Source organism: Silurus meridionalis, chromosome 14 (assembly GCF_014805685.1).
Source record: "Silurus meridionalis isolate SWU-2019-XX chromosome 14, ASM1480568v1, whole genome shotgun sequence".
Taxonomy (NCBI): Eukaryota; Metazoa; Chordata; class Actinopteri; order Siluriformes; family Siluridae; genus Silurus; species Silurus meridionalis.
This window is the reverse complement of record NC_060897.1, coordinates 10,788,250-10,808,806: the sequence shown is the minus strand read 5'-3', so window position 1 is coordinate 10,808,806 and position 20,557 is coordinate 10,788,250. Positions and strand designations below refer to the sequence as shown.

Here is a 20,557-nt window from a genome sequence, read left to right as displayed (position 1 = left end):
CGCGACTGCGAATTTCACCGATTCCTTAGCAAAGTGTTTAATAAATTCGTAAATAACAATACAATAGATGTGTTATTGATTAAACAAACAATATATCAAATATATTAAAACATTAACTGGAAGATAGGTTGTTTCCTTAGGAAGTGAGCGAGTTTTGTATTTCGGTGACGTCATATTTTCGCGACGCTGCCCAGTCGGAACACATGTAGAGTGCGTGATGGAGAATGTGCTCAGTTGAAGTAGGAATGCTGTAACTTGAAATATATAATAATTAATTAAGGTTTTCTTACAAAAAAGGGGGTTCTAGAAGCTTGTGGCCATGGCAGGCAACACTATGCGGTTTAAAACGAAGTAAGTGTGATGCATAATCTTAAGCAAATGATTTTCGAACTTTGTATATATTCCTATGGCGAGCTGCAACTCTTTTTCTGGTCATATCGCTAATTGAAGATTTTTACAAGACAAAAACTGTTGTATTTTTAATACTAATTTAACACTAAACCTTATCTGCTTTTAGCTATACTGTCTCCAGCAAAATCGAGCCTTTCTACAAGGGAGGGAAAGTCCAGGTAAAACATTTGTGCTAATATGCAGCTGTGAAGAAATAACTCTGTGTTTGTTTGTTTGTAATTTTTGTAATACATTTGTAATAATGTTTTCCCTCTTATATATATCTAAAGATAAGCCACGACGAAAAGCACATCTTTTGCATCTCTGGGCCACGAGTGAACATTTTGCAGATTTCCACTGGCAAAATTGTTCACAGTATTGAACAGGTAAATGTTTACAGTGTGTTATAGACTTTTCCAACCTCTTATTAATAACATTAACGTTTAATAACACAGAGTACTCAAGGTTGGGAATTGGTGGGTCTGTAGATATGCCTGACTACATTAAGGATTATTTTATTATGTATAGGATGATCAGGAAGACATCAGCTCGTTCTCTCTCAGCCCTGACGATGAGGTAGTTGATTCTCTTTTGTCATTCACATTACATTTTCTACAATCTTCCATTACTAAGCCATATTTCTCAAGGTTTCAGCCATGATATTACAAAGGGTTTTTTTTTTTAATGTTTTTGCAGATACTGGTGACTGCCAGCAGGGCCCTGCTGCTGAAGCAGTGGGACTGGAAGCAAGAAAAGTGCACTCGCTCATGGAAGGCGATTCATAGCGTGCCTGTGGCCAGCATGACTTTCGATTGCACCTCTACTCTTTTGGCAACTGGTAGGACACAGTTTAAACATGCTGTAAGATATGAATCGTTTTACTGGTACAGCGAAATATAAACCTTGTTTTTATTTGTGTTTCTAGGGGGTTGTGATGGCACTATAAAGCTGTGGGATGTAGTCAAACAGTACTGCACACACAACCTAAAGGGCTCATCTGGGGTTGTTCAGTACGTAATGAAGTGCATATTTATCTGACTGAGGAATATTTAATAGTGTATTTACTGAAATATCTACTTGCATGATTTCACTTCTTTAGTAAAGGCATCTGTAAAAATATACCTGAACTTAGTATTATACATTTTGCTAAAAGGCTTTTATTTCTTGTATATCTGAAAACTTCAGGAACACTGTCTATAAATGATATGTATTTATTTATTTACTCCCTTGCTTTGTTTAGTTTGGTCCAGTTCCATCCAGATATCAGTCTGTTGCAGCTCTTCTCTTCCTCCATGGAGTGTGGAATCCGCATTTGGGACCTGCGTACCAGCAAGTGCATCTGTGTATTGGAAAGCCACTTCAGCACTGTCACATCACTGGCCTTTTCCCTTGATGGTCACACACTTATCAGGTACATGGGAATTTTGGTAATTAAAAGGTTAGCTGAATATTTTCACATTCCAAAAAAATAGAATTAATGTGGCATTATTAGAATGCATTCAAATCTTCATTAATTTATCTCTTTTTTGTCAAGTCAAGTAGGCTCTATTGTCATTTCAACCATATATTGTACAGTACACAGTAAAACGAAACGATGTTTTTCTCCAGGAACAAGGTAAATAAAATTATTTAAATAATTAACAAAAGGAATACAGGACTACACAACTCTAAACTAACAACTAACACAAAGTACACATGCGCAACCTTTTAGTACAAAAAGGGAAGAGGAAAAAAAAGAGACGAGACAACATAAGACAAGGAAAACCAGTAACACAGTAGTGCCAACCAGTACAGTACAAAAGGTTGTGCAATAAGGATTGTCCAAATACAAATAAAAAAATAAATGCTGTACATGTAAATATTTGGCTGGATGTAAACTTTTGGTTTAACAAAAGTGTGCAAACAGCAGTTTATTAATTTTTTTCTTTGTTAATTGTGTGTATCAGCTTGTGCACATAAAAAAAAAAAACAATACATAAAACATAATTGTGTGGGAAGCAAGAAAAACAAACCTAATTAATTGTGCTGCTAAGCAGTATGTTTCTTGAATTAGTCAGTATGAGATTTATGGAATGTTAAATTTAAAATATTGAATTGCTAATATTCCAACATTGCAGCTGGACTGAACAAACTGCAATGTGACCTCCTACTTTGACACATTACTTTCGTGATGATGATACTAATAATAATAATAATATAATAACAATAGACATTTGTCAGATGCTCTTATTCAGAGAGACTTGGTTATGCTGGGATTTGAACCTGTGTCCTTCAGATAAGAAGTCCAGCATCTTATCCACAGAGCTACCATGTAATTTAAACTAATAAGCTAGGTAGAGTAGTAGTTAATAACGTACTATCAGGTGAAAATGAATGTAAAAAAAAAAACCAAACAAACAATAAAAAAAATGCATTACATGGGACAGCAAGTGTATTCATTTATTCTGTACTTATGGTCTTTTATATATATATATATATATATATATATATGTGTGTGTGTGTGTGTGTGTGTGTGTGTGTGTGTGTGTGTGTATATATATATATATATATATATATATATATATATATATATATATATATATATATATATATATATATATATAATATAAAAATACATAGTATAGACTGTTTTCAGTGTCACCTTACATCTTTGAAACAGGATGTTTATTTATAGGACATTTCGTGGTGATTGTGCTTTAAACTTTTTAGTGCTTTAATCCTTTTCCTTTATTATTAGCGTCTAAGTCAAACTGTGATGCTTTGTTGATTCCAGCTCTGGACGCGACAAAATCTGCACTGTGTGGGACCTGAAAGAGAGGAAAGTAAAAAGAACTGTTCCTGTGTATGAGGTAGGATTCTGCTTAAGAAATCTGTATATTTTATAATGTACTTTATTGTATTTGATGTTTATTTTTTTCATTTGTATTCGTTCTGTTTTTAGGCTGTAGAGGGAGTAGTCATTCTCCCAGAAAAGGAGGATTACTCTAAGCTTGGTGTGAAAAGTAAAGAGCTACACTTTGTCACTGCTGGCTCTAAAGGTATACATCTTACATTTGTTATTAAATACTGAATCACGTTATTGTTTAGTGATCTTTTTATTGGTTTATGTGAAATACTCGACAAACGTGTAATATACTAGCATGCTGTGTTGTTACAAAAATATTGGGACACTTGACTTTCCGAGATATGTGTGGTTTCCACAAAGGTGGAGGCACACAATTGTAGGCTGAATTTTTTTTATTTTCACCTTAAGTTTCCACTTTGTTGTCATGTAGACATAAACATAGATTGTCTCTCTTTTTTATGGCATTTAATGTTGTATTATTAACATGCCCAGGCCTTTGTGCAGTATTGTCCAGTGCATTCTAACTGACTCCTCTTATTTCTTAGGTGTGCTGAGGGTGTGGGAGTCGAGCTCGGCTCGGTGTGTGTTCACCCAGACGCTACCAGATGCTGCAGTGTCCCAGTCAGTTCAGGAAGACGGGGATCCTCTCAGCTTGATGTACTGCCTGTTACTGCCTCTTTGCAACCGCCTGGCTATAGTCACTGCTGAGCACAACATCCTGTTCTACCAGCTACCGTCCCTCACTGTGCAGCAGCAGGTGAGTACTGAACACTCACAAACCCATTTAAAATAAATGTGCCTCCTCATCACTTTGCCTAAAAACTTGTGAATCCCAGACAGTAGTAGGAGTGGTAATGGTACAATCTTTTTATCCAATCCTGCTATATTAATAACACACACAGGTTTACACTGTGGAAGTCATTATTATTTGTCTTTTTCTCACTATAGTTAAGCACAGTGTTGATTTGATGTTTGGGGTGGTTAAATATGCCCAAATTATAATTAATTGTTTGTGAAAATATTAAATGTTTTATTGTGCTGTTGTAAAACTGTTAACACTTTTTTTATCAAATATAAGTAGGGTTTCAAATCTTTAATCCCCCAACTACACCTTTGTTTATCACAGTTGGATGATAATTATGTACTGCATATATAGTCTATTATTTATATATATATTTTTTTCTTTAATGCTTTTAAGTAAATCTACACTTTATCATTCATTTTGGAAAACTTTTACATTACCAAATTTCAATGCAAAGTATCTTACTTTTCACTTCAACAACATTTCAGAAAAACATTGTTCCTTGCTACTTCTGAGTAAATAAATAAATTGCATTAAATAAGAACCTGTCACACCAACAGAAAACTTTCTAATTAAAACAAAAGCAAGTACCTTGGAATGCTGTAAATAAATCCTCATAGATCAAGTACATTCAAAAGCAAATGCTTTCCTTTTGAAGTAGTACATAATTTCATTACATAAAATGTTTTTTCAGGTATAAATGTAAAAGGCATACTTTTTCTGGACTAAAGATTTAAAGCAGGTTTTTTGAAGTCTTAATACAGTCAACCAATGATAATTCGCAGTTCGGGAACTCATGGCTCGGAAATTTCAAAAAAAAAAAAATTGAATGGGTTCAAATTTGGAACCTAACTAACAGCAAGTTGCGGATTATCTTAAAATTTGCGGGAATCCGCAGCGGGACCAAATGTTCAGGAACATCAGGAATAACATTTTAAACTCTGCATTTCACTAACAAATTTCATAAAAAAATGTAAAACATATTATTGAATTAAAGTGACATAATGTCTAGATGAAGATTAGATCACTAAGGTACCATTGGGACTGCGGGGGTGCGTCCAAAATTCATAATTTTTTTAAATTTACAGGGGGTCTTAGAACGTAACCCCAGTGATTTTCGGTGGACCACTGTATATTAGCATATTACTGAACTAACTTGTCCCTGGCTCCTGTGCTTGTGATTTGTTCTGTGCTAGTGATTTTGTTTATTTTTAAATGTTGAAGGATAAATTTAGATTTATTCCCAGGTTTCCATGCTGAAGTCATTATTACATTTGATATGATATGCAGTTATTTTAAAATAAAAATACCTGCTGTCTGTTTTGCTTTTTCTAAAGTTCGTGGGCTATAATGATGATATCTTGGATGTGAGGTTCCTGGGAAAAGAGGACAGTCACATCGTAGTGGCTACAAACAGCTCGCAACTCAAGGTGTTTGAGCTGGCCACCAACAGCTGCCAAATTCTCTATGGACACACAGGTGAGTGATGACCAGCAGGTGGCACTTTAACAAGCTATAGGTTTAAGTCATGTAAATCTTGTGATCAGGATCGTTGTATCAGTGTGTATGATAAATAAATATATTCGTGCATCTGGTCGATCAGCAAAGCTGTTTATTTCATCCTAGTTTTTAAATCCTTTTTAGCAATTTTTTTTTTAAATGCCTGATTATTTTTTCCTTACAGACACTGTCCTATCACTGGATGTGTTTAGGAAACGTTGCACATTTGCAAGCTGTGCCAAGGTGATTTATTTTTTTTTTTATTATTATTTACAAAGTGAATGAAAAGTTGAGTTTAAATCCCAGCATTGCCAAGCTGCCACTGCTGTGCCCTTGAGCAAGGCCTTTAACCATCATCTGCTTAGTTGTATAAATGAGATAACTGTAATTTACTCTTGATAAGGGGGTCTGCCAAAATGCTGTAAATGTAAATAGACCAGTCCAGTTACAGAGATGTTTTGGCAGTTTATTTGAAAAGTCTTGCTTCCTGTCTAAAGATGGTATGTGTATGATGTATTTGTACAGGATAATTCTGTGCGGGTGTGGAAGATGGACCCAGTGACTGGTCACGTACAGTGTGTGGCTGAGGGCCATGGCCACTCCAATGCCGTAGGCTCCGTTTCCTGCTCCAGGTCACGCATTAAAGCTTATTTTAATTATTTCTACAGAATAGAAGTTTTCTATCATGCTAGAATATAATACTATCTCATGTCAGGTATGTTCCACGCCAAGTAACGATAAAAGTATAAAATGTGTAGTGATGCATTCTTTAATTAACAAGGAAAGTATATTGTGGAAAATGAATAATTATTCATTTTGGTATGCTTCTATATCACTTGCTGTAAAAAAGTTATACAATTTACATTTTAATCTGGGACTTGAACAAATTTTTGTTTTCAATAAGAACATTTTTTATTTGCGATCTTTGGATCTGAGTGCATTGTAAATACTACAAACTGCTTCCTGTGTTTAGTCTGCATCAGTTTGTTTGTTTATCTGCAAATCGGTTTCTATTAAATCAGCCCTGTGACCTCCTTACTAAAGCATCCGTCTAATGGATTTGAAGGGATTATACCTGGAAGCACAGACTATTCGATTTTCTAGGGCTTGTTTTTCAAGCATTAGATGGATATTAAAACTTAAATTAAAAAAAAAGAGATTTGTTGGTTTCTTTTGGCATAAATGCGTTTCGATACATGGAGCAAATGCTAATCTTAAGTTTTTTAGGAACCATGGATAGCTCCAGAATCGCACTTAGATCCAACACCGGCACAGTTAGTTTAAAAACATGAGCTACTTTTTACTTTTAACAGTAGTTACTAAATCAGTAAAACTTTCTCATTGCTCAGTGGTGAGTCACCTCAAAGCTATGAGGCTCAAATAAAAGGAATCTTTTTTTTTATATAACTTATGTTTGACCTCTTTGAGGCTGCAGATTTTTTTCTGCAAACAGGTTATTATAAGACGATAAAGGGGAAAGGCGAATTTATTTTAAATATTAACACTTCCTGCTCACTGTGTGTGTGTGTAGGTTAAAGAAGGCCTTCTTGGTGTCTGGCAGTCAAGACTGCACTATTAAATTATGGGATCTGCCTGATATTCTTCCTGGTCTGGGCGACGAGCCAGCCCAGCTTACTGCTCGGATCACTGAAAAGGCTCACGATAAAGTAAGTCATTGTTTTCAATACTTTCTTTGTCATGACTGAGTGTAGGTTCTACAGCAATGTGTTCGAGGTCCTTTTAAGTTTTTCTTTTAAGGAAAAATGTCCTTGGTAAGAAGGAAATAGTGTCAGGTGTCATGCAGCCTGGTGTGTCTGAAACTGAAAATGAATGCTTTGTTCACATTTTTAAAAAGCATGACCTGAAATGTCACAAGCTTAATGTTGCAGCAGATTTGATTTACTTTGGCACACTTGTATTTTAAAACAGACCTGAGGGAATGATTTTTTTTTTAGCTTTAAGTAGATTATCAGGGGGGAAAAAAGCAAAACTACTAGCAATGATGTGACGAGTATCACTAAACAAACACTACCATTGTCCCTTTTTTTCCACTATCATTTTTGTTACTTTTGGAAGAAAGTGACCCATTAAATAATCTATAAACAGAGAAATTACTTCCTGTTTCCAGTTATTTGATAAGTCACACAATCATTATACAAGTTATACAATACTTTACTACTTTGCTATTAAAATAATATCAAATATATGTTTAACTTATATATATATATATATATATATATATATATATATATATATATATATATATATATATATATATATATATATATATATAGTTAAAAACTCTATTACTATCAGCTTTTTCAAAAATTGTATTTGAGTGTAATGTCGTGTGTGTGTGTGTGTGTGTGTGTGTGTGTATAAAATATATATATATATATATATAAAAATAGAAATTTTTATTTTTTTTTCAATCTGTGCAGAAGTATAACCCATTTTCCCATTTCACATTCTCAATATTTCCTCTCTGCTATTTCTTATGTTTTGTCATGCTTGTTTTTAGGATGTAAACAGTGTGGCTGTCTCGCCCAACGACAAGCTGCTGGCTTCAGGTTCCCAGGACCGCACGGCTAAGTTGTGGTCTCTGGCTGACATGAGTCTGCTCGGAGTGTTCCGAGGTCATCGGCGAGGCGTCTGGTGTGTGCAGTTTTCCCCTGTGGACCAAGTGCTGGCCAGTGCCTCAGCTGATGGTACAATCAAGCTCTGGGGTCTTCATGACTTTAGTTGCCTCAAGGTATTTTGCATATAAGTGAATGGGGGGGGTTACGTAGGCAGAGGTTTTAACAATAAATCTGATACAATTAGGAAAATAATGTTATTTGGGAAGCTTGTCTGTGTGTCACAGGCAAGCGGGGTTAAAAAAAACTTTTTCTGTTTTAATCTTACTTTTTGCAGACGTTTGAAGGACACGACGCCTCTGTGCTAAAGATAATATTTGTCAGCCGAGGCACTCAGATAGTCTCTGGGTAAGCCAAACGTTTCCTCCACTATTGCCTAATAATGGAAAACACACCAACCTACCCACACATACGTACACTCCTTCACCTATTTACACATGCACACACGTCAATAGACATAGCGAAATGAAAGATGTCTTATCTCATTTCTTGGACATAACCACCTAATTCTGATCACGTCTCATTTTTACCAGCCTAAAGAAATCTTTAAATAGTAAATTTTTTGCAGGCTTTCCTTGTAATTATATATATTTACTAAAAACCTTCATAGAAAGACATGTACACCTGCACATTTATGCAGTTCTCTTATCAGACATCCATGTTGCAACAGCACAAAAGCATGACATTTTTTTACATCAAATATCACAATGGGGGAGAAATGTGATGAATGTAATGGTGATTATGGCATGGTGGCATGCCATGTGTCCTTACTTGACTTTTTTGTTAATCGTGGTTATAAGGATTTTAACTTTAGTTCCGTTTGAATCAGTCTTGGTTCTGTTGATGTTCGATAGTTTGTTTTTCAATTATTTATTGATGTTCTTTCCTTGCACCATGCTGTGTAAACTCCAGAGACTGGGTTCTAAGAGATCAGTAGTTTCCAAGAACCATGCCACCATCATTGAGATCACCTTTCCTGCCCTTTGTGATGCCTGATGTGAGCAGTAACTGAAGCTATTATAGCTAACTGAAGCACTATAACAGCATGATATTATTATTAAACTGCCAATTTGTCGTTTGTCTTATTAATAAATGTGTGAATGAGCAGATGTTCTTATTAAAACAGCTGCTGAGTGGATTAGTGCAAGACGGATCTCTTTTTGATGCAAAACATTTGAGTAAAAACAGGTATGTTGGTTTTAGTGCAGTGAAGGATTGTCATCTCTGTTCTGTAGTGGTTCTGACGGTCTTGTGAAGCTCTGGACCATTAAGACCAATGAGTGTGTGAAGACCTTTGATGCACACCAGGACAAAGTGTGGGCTTTGCACAGCAACAGCAGCGATGACCTGATAGTCACCGGATCTGCTGACTCCAATATCACCCTGTGGAAGGTCTGGTCATGCAATGGTTTTTATACCACAATGGTTTAAAAAACAAAAAAAAACAAAAAGGGGTGTTGTTTTGCTATGGTAATGTAGCAAGCAGGTTAAAAGACATGCAAAAGAGCAAATGGATTACGGATAAAAAAAAAACTACAAATTAAAGTGGTGTTTCAGGTCATTTAGGCTAATTTAGTAAGCGAGAAGAAATTGATTAGGAGCTACAGAGCTTTGTTCTTCCACTGAGACTTTAGGTCCTGGTAATTTTGTATTATTTACCTGTAGGTAATGGAGTACAAAGGGAATTTATAACAATAGTATAAGTGCCTAAACTCAGAAGTGGACCCTTCTTTTTAACAAGGCTTGGTTAACCTCATTTGACTAAAACCAGTGATGAGCTAAATATATGCATTAATGCAATCAAGTGAAAGATAACCAGTTAGATTTCTCTGATATCTATCTACTTTTTTCCAGGATGTCACAGAGGAGGAGCTAGCAGAGGAGCAGGCAAAGCAAGAAGATCAAATTCTAAAGTAAAAAAACCTCTTTGGTCCTCATTGTGCTCATGTTACAGTAGAACAATGTCCACCTTCTGTATCTTAAATATCCTGTCTTTAGAATATCAATCATAGTTAGGAGTACGATGCTAGCAATAGAGAAGTATTTAGGACAAACTAGTGCTACAGCAGTTTTGCAACAAGCCAGTGTCAGGCTGGAGTTCTATTTCACACTGCAATCCGAGTCCATGGTTGGCACACGCTATTGAGGGGAATGAAGAATGAGTGGACTCAAGATATTTGCCAGTTGTCCAATCACAGCTAATCTGAGCCTGTGTAACCACCTAGCTGATTTCTGATATTAGGTGACCTATAATTAGGTATTTGACTGTTCTTTCCATAACTTTTAGACCTCTATTTTTACAGGTGATTCACAAGCAGATTTTACTTTTGATTTTAGAGCAGCTTTTGGTGTTTTTGGTGCCTTTGCATTGCTAATCAGCATTCATTTAACGCTTTAATTCAGGCAGCAGGAGCTCTCCAATCTACTTCATGAGAAGAACTTTTTGAAGGCTCTGGGCATAGCCATCTCACTGGATCAACCTCATACTGTGTTTCGAGTCATTAAAGGTACACTCTTCTGCTCTTCCAGACTTTATTAACATGTCTAGCCCTAGATTTAGAGCTAGCTCTTCCCTGTATGATACATGCTTCCTCAGACTCATTAAGCCAGCCTACCACATCATCTCACAGGGCAGCATATTATATCCCAGTATGCCCTTTTTTTGGTCAAACTATTGTACCCGTCAAAAGTTTGGAAACACCCAGTCTTTTAGCATTTTTGTGCATGCACCTTTAGTTTATATGCAGCCAAAAAGGTATGTACTCCATGAAAAATCCTCCATTAGCACGAATAATAGCTTTACACACTTTTGGCATCCAGTCAGTTAGTTTCTCCAAACATTCATCTGAAATGCTTTTCTATGTCTCTTATAAATAATGCTCCAAATGTGCTCTTAGTTAGTTGGATATTCCTTTCGGACCTTCTAGTTCATTCCATAGTAGTTTAGAAGGATTTAGGTCTGGGTACTGCTCAGGCCATTCCATAATGGATAACACTCCAGACGAATGTTCCTTCACACAAGTAGAGGTGCAGATGCTCATGTTTTAAAAGACTCTGGTATAAGTTAAAGTACTGACTATACTTATTTACTCAAGTTAAAGTAAAGAGGTTTGGGCTCTGACATGTACTTAAGTAAAACAGTAGCCATTACTACTACCTGTTTTAGTGTCACGCTGGTAACTGGACCTCACATCATATTAATAGAAAATAATGTCAAGTTTTGTTATCTAATGAAGGTAACTAGTCTGAACATCCACCATATAGAACACAAGCAGAGAAAAGATGATGATGATGATCAGGAATGTCTCTGTTAGTCATGTTTACATCACCGACTCCCTCTGTCTTATCCACCTAACGTTTTTGCCTTTTAACGAGTTTGTTGAATATGAGCAAAAGTAACATGCATGTGTCTCATAAATGATAAAGGACTAGGTGTTTACAGCCTTTTACAAGCACTGTAGGTAAAGTCTGTGCCGCAAAGTGGACAGAGTCCTCTTTATGTCCTGCAGTGGAAAAATAAATATGCGGGATAGTATGAACCTTGCTGCTTACGAAACTTCCATGCATGTGTACCTCCAGTTAATCTTAGACTAACACCTCTTCTATTAAAGGCATTTAAAAATACTTCACTCCTTTTTTCCATTTGTCAAGTTTCCTATTGACCATCTCAACAGGTTTAACAACTGTCTAGTTCATTGACTCATACTTTTCCAATCAGAAGAATTTGAGCTGCATGAATGGAAAGTGATACCTGCTATTTTATGTAACACATTTACCTGTCTGGGTCATTTTTTTTTTTTAAACCACCATTGTAAAAGAAGCTATACTGTAAATAACACAAAATTGCACCTACATTTAGAGATTAAATATTACTTGCATATTAGTTATCCTTGTGAAAAAATACTTTTAAGAAAATGTTTTGCATTAAAAAAAAAACTTTTAGTAAGGACAGCAGCAAAAAAAATGCACTGCGTTCCTCGAGTGTGTTTATATAACAACAAATCAGGTGTTATTAGCTAATTCTCCTGTTAAAAATATTTTTTTAATAAAATTTAATTTACAAAAAAATGTAAGTGACAAAAAGGTCACTTGAAGCTTTAGTTTTGGTGCCGCAGTGAGCATGTTACTAAGTAAATTTGTCAGAGCAGTAAAACTACTGAAAAGAAAACAACCATAATGCCACATTATATGTCTGTATCCAATCTTTAGGAATAAGGGAGATGTGTAGACCTGCAGTAACTACAGGGGAATTTGTTTAATCAGTCACACAATGATGTTATGGGAAAGAGTAGTGGAAGCCAGGCTGAAAGAAGAGGTGACCATCTGTGAGCAACAGTATGATTTCATGCCGACGAAGAGCACTACAGACACATTATTTACTTTAAGAATGTTGATGGAGAAGTATAGAGAAGGTCAGAAGTAGTTGCATTGTGTGTTTGTGGATTTAGAGAAAGCGTACGACAGGGTGCCGAGAGAGGATTTGTGGTAAAGATTGGAAGTCAGGTGTGTCAGAGAAGTATGTGAGGGTGGTGCAGGACATGTATGAGGGCAGTGTGACAGCAGTGAAGTGTGCAGTAGGAACGACAGACTGGTTCAAGGTTGGACTGCATCAAGGATCGGCTCTGAGCCCTTTCCTGTGGTATTGGACAGGTTGACGGACGAGGTCAGAAAGTAGTCTCCCTGAACTTTGATGTTTGCGAATGATATTGTTATTAGTGGTGAGAGTATGGAGCAGGTTGAGAGGAGCGTGGAGAGGTGGAGATATGCGCTGGAGAGAAGGGGGATGAAACTCAGTAGGAGTAAGACAGAGTACATGTGTGTGAATGAGAGGGAGGGCAGTGGAGTGGTGCGGTTGCAGGGAGAAGAGGTGGAGAAGGTGGAGGAGTTCAGGTACCTGGGGTCAACAGTGCAAAGTAATGGAGAGTGTGTTAGAGAAGTGAAGAAAAGAGTGCAGGCAGGGTGGAGTGGACAGGGAATAGTGGCAAGAGTGATTTGTGATAGTAGGGTATCTGCAAGAGTATAAGGGAAAGTTTATAGGACTGTGGTGAGACCTGTTATGTTGTATGGTTTAGAGACAGTGGCATTGAGTAAAAGACATGAGGTGGAGCTGGAGGTAGCAGAGCTGAAGATGCTGAGATTTTTATAGGGAGCGACGAAGCTGGACAGGGTTAGAAATGAGTTTGTTTGAGGGACAGAACATGTAGGACATTTTGGAGACAAGGTTAGGGAGGCAAGATTGAGATGGTTTGGACATGTGCAGAGGAGGGACATGGTGTATATTGGTAGGAGAATGCTGAGAATGGAGCCACCAGGAAGGAGGAAAAGAGGAGGAGGTTTATGGATGTGGTGAGGGAAGACATGCAGGTAGTTGGGTTGAAAGAGGCAGATGTAGAGGACAGAGGGCTGTGGAGACGGATGATCTGCTGTGGCGACCCCTAATGGGAGAAGCCAAAAGAAGAAGAAGAAAATATCCTATATGTCTATATCCAATCTCAAACGGCACTGTTTTGGTTTCTCACTTGGCCACTGATTGATAATATTATAATGAACATATTGCCACTCATAAGGACAAATTCCAAAGATGGATCTTAAATACTGAGTGAAAGCTTGAAATTCAGTCAGTGCTTTCTTTGACATTATAGATTGATTCGTCACTGGCTTTAGCTACAAACTGCTACATTTGCAGTCAACAATTTATTCATGTCTGATGATAGATCTGGCAGTTAAATTGTTAATTCCATTGTATGAGGCGTTACCTCTTCCTGCTGTTATGCCCTACGGTGAAAGGTGTGACAGCCTTATTTTCTGATGTTGGCAGAAATCCAGCAAGAGGAAGAGGCTGGGCAGCATCTGGAGAAAACCATCCTTAGACTACGTCAGGACCAGAAGGGTGAGCTCACACCACCAGTTACTGTATTGAAGTATTTAACATCATTAACATCAACAATAACGATTATTTAAATTGATTTAATTATATTGCATTGCTTTATTATTAATTATTACATTATTTTATGACTAGACTCACAAATAATTGTCTTCCAATCTCCCCTGACCCACATCTATAAAAAAGAAAATTTCAATTCTGAACAAAGATCAGTTTACCTTCTGTAGGATATTTCTGATTCTAAGTGAAAGAGTTTGTGATCAATTGATGGGAACCAAAAATGATCAAATTCGTTAGATTTTTTTCCCCCACTGTTCAGATTGAGTAAAACTGGACCTTGATCTTTATTCTGATTAGGATTATAAGTAATCATCCAGTGACTTGTTTGTGTGCTTGTATGTTCAGAGTCACTGCTGAGATACTGTGTGATATGGAACATGAATTCACGGAGCTGTCTGAGCGCCCAGGCAGTATTACAGGTGCTGCTGACGCACTTAAGCCCTGACGAGCTGCTGCAGTTCCAGGGGGCGCGCACTCATCTAGAGGGCCTCATTCCATATACTGGTTAGTAAACGTTGTCATGTTTCACTACATGGATTTGTTTTTTTTTTTTTTGCATTCACAAAGTCACTTAGGTATAAAATACTAGTGACATTCGAATAGCATAACCCCAATAACACGGTTTGCATCCATGTCTTGTATTTAGTAGTAGTTTGGTAACTTAAAAGTTTTTTGTTGTTTTTGTTTTATTTTTAACATTGATCAATCTTACACATTAATCTTAACATAATTCTTTTTAATAGTATTAAAAATGTTTAACTCTGAGTGCCACCATGTGAACATCCTACTCAAACTACAAAAGTACTCCATTTCTCCATTACTCCAATCCTTTTTTTATAATAGAATGCAATCTAGATTTTCTCAAATTTTTTCTCAATCTCAAAAATATGAATAAAAACTTATTAGAGAAGAGATTTTGAACAGAATTTCTGTACAATTTATAAAAACAACTGAAATAACTTGTCATTATGGAATTTGACTTTATACCCCGGAACAAAATAGCTCCTGTTCCTAAATTGGTTCTTGTTCAGCAGATTACTAAAACATAACCATGTATGTGGGTTGTTAATTATAATGTAATAAAGTAATCTCGGGTTTTATCATTTATAGAATGTTTCAAGTGCACGATTTATATTTGATACTGACATGGGATACAACCATGGCTTTGCCTTTGCAGAGAGACACATGCAGAGGATTGGCCGTCTGCTCCAGTCCTCCATGTTCTTAAATTACATGTGGCAGAAGATGCGGGTGACGGGAAGCAAAGACAGGTGAGCAGTTTATGAATTTCGCTGGATTTTTCTTAAAAATAACTTAATTCTAAGATGAATCTATTTTACCTTTATTTGGGCTTTTTCCCAAGTGGGAAAACTGTGCTCCATTCTATTTTTAATCAAGTTGATTTGTACTGTAGTGTTTATTGTCTTAACTTTTATACTGGTTTATACTGATATTTTTACAGTATCACTATGATTCCTTCAAAAACATTTTGCAGTAACTGACAATGAAATTAAAGTCTGCTTTAAATCAAATTTAAACATATGTTTAACACTTTGCTACCCTACTTGCAATGAGGAATTAATTAATTAATTAATTTTTTTGCATAGTTATTCACCTAGTAGAAATTAAATAATCTATTATAATACTAGAACTGGGTTGTTCAGAAGGTGTGCAATATTTTTGCTTAACATTACGTTTTAGACAGACATTCCAGCTGTATGAACGCTGTTAATTTTTTTACTTTCTTCAGTGCATTTTTTTCTATAGCAACTTTCACAAGAACTACATATAAGCACATTAGTTGATTAGTTAGCCACAGTGGCGAATGAGAGGTTAGCTTTAGCATATTTTATGGAAATGTTCACATTTTGCTATTTGAAATCCAAATAGAAAGGGTTTGTTACAGTCAGGGATGAGACTCATCAATCACCCACCTTTTTGTTTTCTTTAAAAAAAAATTTTATATACAAATAAAAACAGCAGATGGTGGTAATACATAGAAATGCAACCAATAGACAATAATACATTTGTAAATCATTAGTAATACATAATATACACTCTCCTATGCAATGTGAAAAGTCATATATACTCATTGTAGAAGAGGTTTCTGAACCACATTTTATTCATTCAAAAGAAGCAGAAAGGTTTTATTAAGACACACACTTGCTTATTTTCTTCAGCGGTTCTTTAAACAGACAAAACATTCTACATTCCACACTGGCAGGAAAGGTCTCACTGACATGCGAAAGATATTGTTTATCAACATCGTATTCTTTCATGCACATGATCAGTTACACAAGGAAACCAGTTTGTCTATAATATTTTCTTGTTTTATCCTAATTATTTATTCGATTTATTTCTATTTCTTTATATCATTTTTTTGCTTTTGTATTGTTTTTTTTTTCCTTATTTTGAGTAATTTGTTATTTAGCATTTTTGTGAAAGCTGTAACGTATTTTTATTCGTGTGTGCAATAAGTTTCATTTTATAGCTGAATAATTTATTCAATACGCATAGTACTTTGCAATTATTTGCACATTTTGGCAATATTAGGGGACAAAGTATAAAAGCTAGATCCTCTTGTTTTTCCCCAGTACTCTCTAGACAATTCTATAATTGCTATAGCATTTATGTCCAACTGCTATATATATATATATATATATATATGTGTGTGTGTGTGTGTGTGTGTGTATACAGTGCCCTCCACAATTATTGGCACCCCTGTTTAAGATGTGGTTGTGGACTTTTAAAAAAAAAAGGAGAATTTTTTAGAACAACATAGAACCCAAATGCAAAAAAAGAGAAAAATCCAACCTTTCATTTAAGTACATAACTTTGGTGGTAAAAAAAATCATACATTTAGAGAAAAAAAAAAACTTGAAATCATGTGTCCCACAATTATTGGCACCCCTAACAATTCCTCTGAAAAATTTAATTGTTTTTTTTTTTTATATATTTTTCTGTAGTTGCTAAGGTTGGTCAGGGTATCTAGGGACTTTTAATTAGTAATTCATGATTTCCTGTTTCCCTGGGGTATAAATATGACGTGACACAGAGGCCTAATTCTCTTACCCATTTGTCAACATGGCAAAGACAAGAGAACACACCATTCAAGTAAGGCAGATGTGTGTCGACCTTCATAAGTCAGGCAATGGCTACAAGAAAATAGCCACTCGCCTTAACTTGCCGGTATCTACAGTCAGAGGAATCATTAAGAAGTTTAAAACAACTGGAACAGTGACAAACAAGGCTGGAAGAGGTCCCAAGTTTATCTTGCCACAACGCACAGTGAGGAGGATGGTAAGAGAAGTAAAAAAATTTCCCAAGCTCACCGTCACAGAATTGCATCAAAGAGTGGCATCTTGGGGTCACAGAGTCTCCAAAACAACCATCAGACGCTCTCTACATGCCAACAAGCTGTTTGGGAGGCATGCAAGGAAAAAGCCTTTTCTCACTAACACTCACAAACATAAACGTCTGGAGTTTGCTAAGCGGTACTGGGACTTCAACTGGGATCGTGTGCTTTGGTCAGATGAAACTAAGATTGAGCCTTTTGGCAACAAACACTAAGTGGGTCTGGCGTAAAACAAAAGATGAGTATGCCGAAAAGCACCTCATGCCCACCGTGAAGTATGGTGGAGGATCTGTGATGCTGTGGGCCTGTTTCTCTTCCAAAGGCACCTTGTTAGGGTGCATGGCATTATGAACGCTTTGAAGTACCAGGATATTTAAAATAAAAACCTGATGGCCTCTGCCAGAAAGCTGAAGATGGGTCGTCATTGGGTCTTTCAGCAGGATAATGATCCAAAACATGTGGCAAAATCTACACAAAAGTGGTTCAGCAGTCACAAACTCAAGGTCCTCCCATGGCCATCTCAGTCCCCAGACCTCAACCCAATCGAAAACCTGTGGGGCGAGCTAAAGAGAAGAGTGCATAAGAGAGGACCCAGGACACTGGATGATCTAGAAAGATTGTGCAAAGAAGAATGGTCAAAATCCTCTCTGTGTTCTCCAATCTTGTGAAATGTTATAGGAGGAGATTAAGTGCTGTCTTGTTGGCAAAAGGAGGTTGTACAAAGTATTAACATCAGGGGTGCCAATAATTGTGGCACACATGATTTCAAGTTTTTTTTTCTAAATGTGTGATTTTTACCACCAAAGTAATGTACTTAAATAAAAGGTTGGATTTTCTCTTTTTGCATTTGGGTTCTATGTTGTTTTAAAAAAGGAGAATTTTTGAAGTCCGACCACATCTTAAACAGGGTGCCAATAATTGTGGAGGGCACTGTGTGTGTGTGTGTGTATATATATATATATATATATATATATATATATATATATATATATATATATATATATATATATATATATATATATATATATATATATATATATATATATATATATATATGTATATGTATATGTAAATATAATATCACTGAATACTTTATAAAGACTTCTATACACCTGCACATTCATGCAACTATCCAGTCAAGATGTTGATTGTAGGTGCTTTCAGTTCATTTGGCTGTTACATGCAAAATGGCCTGGACTAGAGTAATCTAAAGTATTTCAGAAAGACGCTGCTCTCCTGAAATTCTTTTCACAGAACAGCCTCTTGAGTTTACACAGAATGTTTTGAAAAGCAAAAACTTTCAGTGACCAAGTGTTATGGGTAAATAGAGGTCAAAAGAGTCCATTATGTAGACCTTCCTTAGTCTTTCAGTTGTGTTGGACACTGTAGGGGTACTAGCTTGGTTCTATTAATATTAGGTAAGCCTATGGTCATAATTTTCCATGGCTATGAAATATGAATATTTCAGCTCCATAACACAACCTCAACCATATTTCTTAAGACAATTCACAGTATGGAATATAGCATGTCAGATGTTTAGCAGGTTAAAGAAAAGATAATGTCTTACTATTTTTACTCTTAACTGTAAAGTTATATTGAATGACAAGGGCAGTAAAAATATTTTAATTAAATAATTTGAATGTCTTTTTTGTACTCATGCTATTACCATTGATGCCTTTTACCAAAATGCTGTTTGTTTTATGAATCTATGTTTAAACCCTGTTAATCAGTTCAGATCAAAATGCAGCAATTGTCGGCACACACCTTGTGCAATGATTCACCCATTGCACTTTTGTTAATGATCCAAAATGGATCATTTTGACAAACAGACCATGTTTGTCTTGGCATGATTTTTATATATTTATATATTTATATATATATATATATATATATATATATATATATATATATATATATATATATATATATATATATATATATATAATATAATATAATATAATATAATATAAACTGATCTTATCTATAATTGTTTCTTCAGTGGTGAACTACAGGAAGAAGAGATGGACACCAGCTCTCAGGGCATATTTATACAAGAACGGCAGCCAGGGAAGGAAATAGCAGGCAGACAGCAGGATAATGTCGACGACAGCGATGAGGAAGCAGACAGCAGCAAAGAAAGTTCGGAGAACGACGACAATGACAGTGTCAGCGCCTTAAAAGGTGTTCAGACCAAAGCCAGGGGGGTGAATGGGGTCAAAAACAGGGGTCCTGTATCCACTGAAGAGAGCTCAGATGATGAAGATGTGGACATTCCCACAGTTTCTTCGGGCAAGGCTACAGTGTCCCCTTCTTATATTCTGTCAAATGCAAGCTGATCGCTATGGCATCAAAAGTCATAGTCTTTTTATATAGTACTGAAAGGTGTGTGTGCGTGTGCTGGCTGAGAGCAAGCAGAATGCATGGTCTCTCAGTGGACAGCTGGTAATAGCCTGTACATCATCTTATTAAATGTACTATTATAAAGGAATGCTTAGCTTTTTATATGATGTGTCACATAGAAAAAAGTAACTTGTGCTCTTTGTTATTGTCTCTGAGAATTTTAAATAAATCTTCAGGTTTAAAAAGGTCTGGTTTATTATTGCATAAGATAAAATAAGATCTCTAAAGTGCCCTTTTATAGAAGCGTGAGCCTGTCTCCCAGATGAATCTTTAAAATAAAAAAAAATATACTGTCTATTTTTTTTCTTGTCAAGCTAGTGTATGAGGAGGATGAGTTGCATATACATGATTGTATATGTATTGTTCTAAAGAGGAAAAAATCAAACTAGCAGAACCTGGTCATGTCTGTAAATATTTGGACATAGACATACAAAACAATATATTTGTCAACCATATTTTAATGGAGTTTCATTAATGAATAAGAGCCCAAAAGGCAAAATTTCAGATATCATTTAAGCCTATTTACATTTAAAGTGCGGTGTAAATATTAATGGTTTTCAACTGGATGATTGGTTGCTCAGCCATTGCATAGCCAAGTGTGTCACTGTTACACTTCTAACTGTTAAATGAAGTTTAATATACAAGAGCTGCAAACAACAGCAAGATGAATTCTAAAAAAATAAAT

General features: G+C 35.8%; 1 protein-coding gene across 1 annotated transcript; it reads left to right on the top strand.

Annotated features, from left to right (window-relative positions):
* Nucleotides 1-7: 7 nt before the first annotated feature.
* tbl3 (transducin beta like 3) lies at nucleotides 8-20,057 on the top strand. Its single transcript, XM_046866170.1, has 23 exons — nucleotides 8-351; nucleotides 518-569; nucleotides 681-776; nucleotides 919-966; nucleotides 1,087-1,228; nucleotides 1,316-1,400; nucleotides 1,631-1,801; nucleotides 3,164-3,239; nucleotides 3,332-3,428; nucleotides 3,781-3,992; nucleotides 5,375-5,516; nucleotides 5,722-5,780; nucleotides 6,063-6,169; nucleotides 7,069-7,204; nucleotides 8,059-8,289; nucleotides 8,451-8,521; nucleotides 9,409-9,565; nucleotides 10,028-10,086; nucleotides 10,577-10,680; nucleotides 13,992-14,063; nucleotides 14,463-14,621; nucleotides 15,295-15,388; nucleotides 19,472-20,057. The coding sequence occupies exons 1-23, from the start codon at nucleotides 320-322 to the stop codon at nucleotides 19,806-19,808; spliced, it is 2,739 nt and encodes a 912-aa protein (XP_046722126.1). The 5' UTR covers nucleotides 8-319; the 3' UTR covers nucleotides 19,809-20,057.
* The last annotated feature ends 500 nt before the right edge of the window (nucleotides 20,058-20,557 follow it).

Bases quoted from the DNA above. Each gene is read 5' to 3' on its own strand.
- tbl3 (XM_046866170.1), top strand. From the start codon at position 320: ATGGCAGGCAACACTATGCGGTTTAAAACGAA. The intron at 10,087-10,576 runs GTAAAAAAACCT...GCTTTAATTCAG, and splicing joins CAAGAAGATCAAATTCTAAA to GCAGCAGGAGCTCTCCAATC. The intron at 14,064-14,462 runs GTGAGCTCACAC...TTGTATGTTCAG, and splicing joins ACTACGTCAGGACCAGAAGG to AGTCACTGCTGAGATACTGT.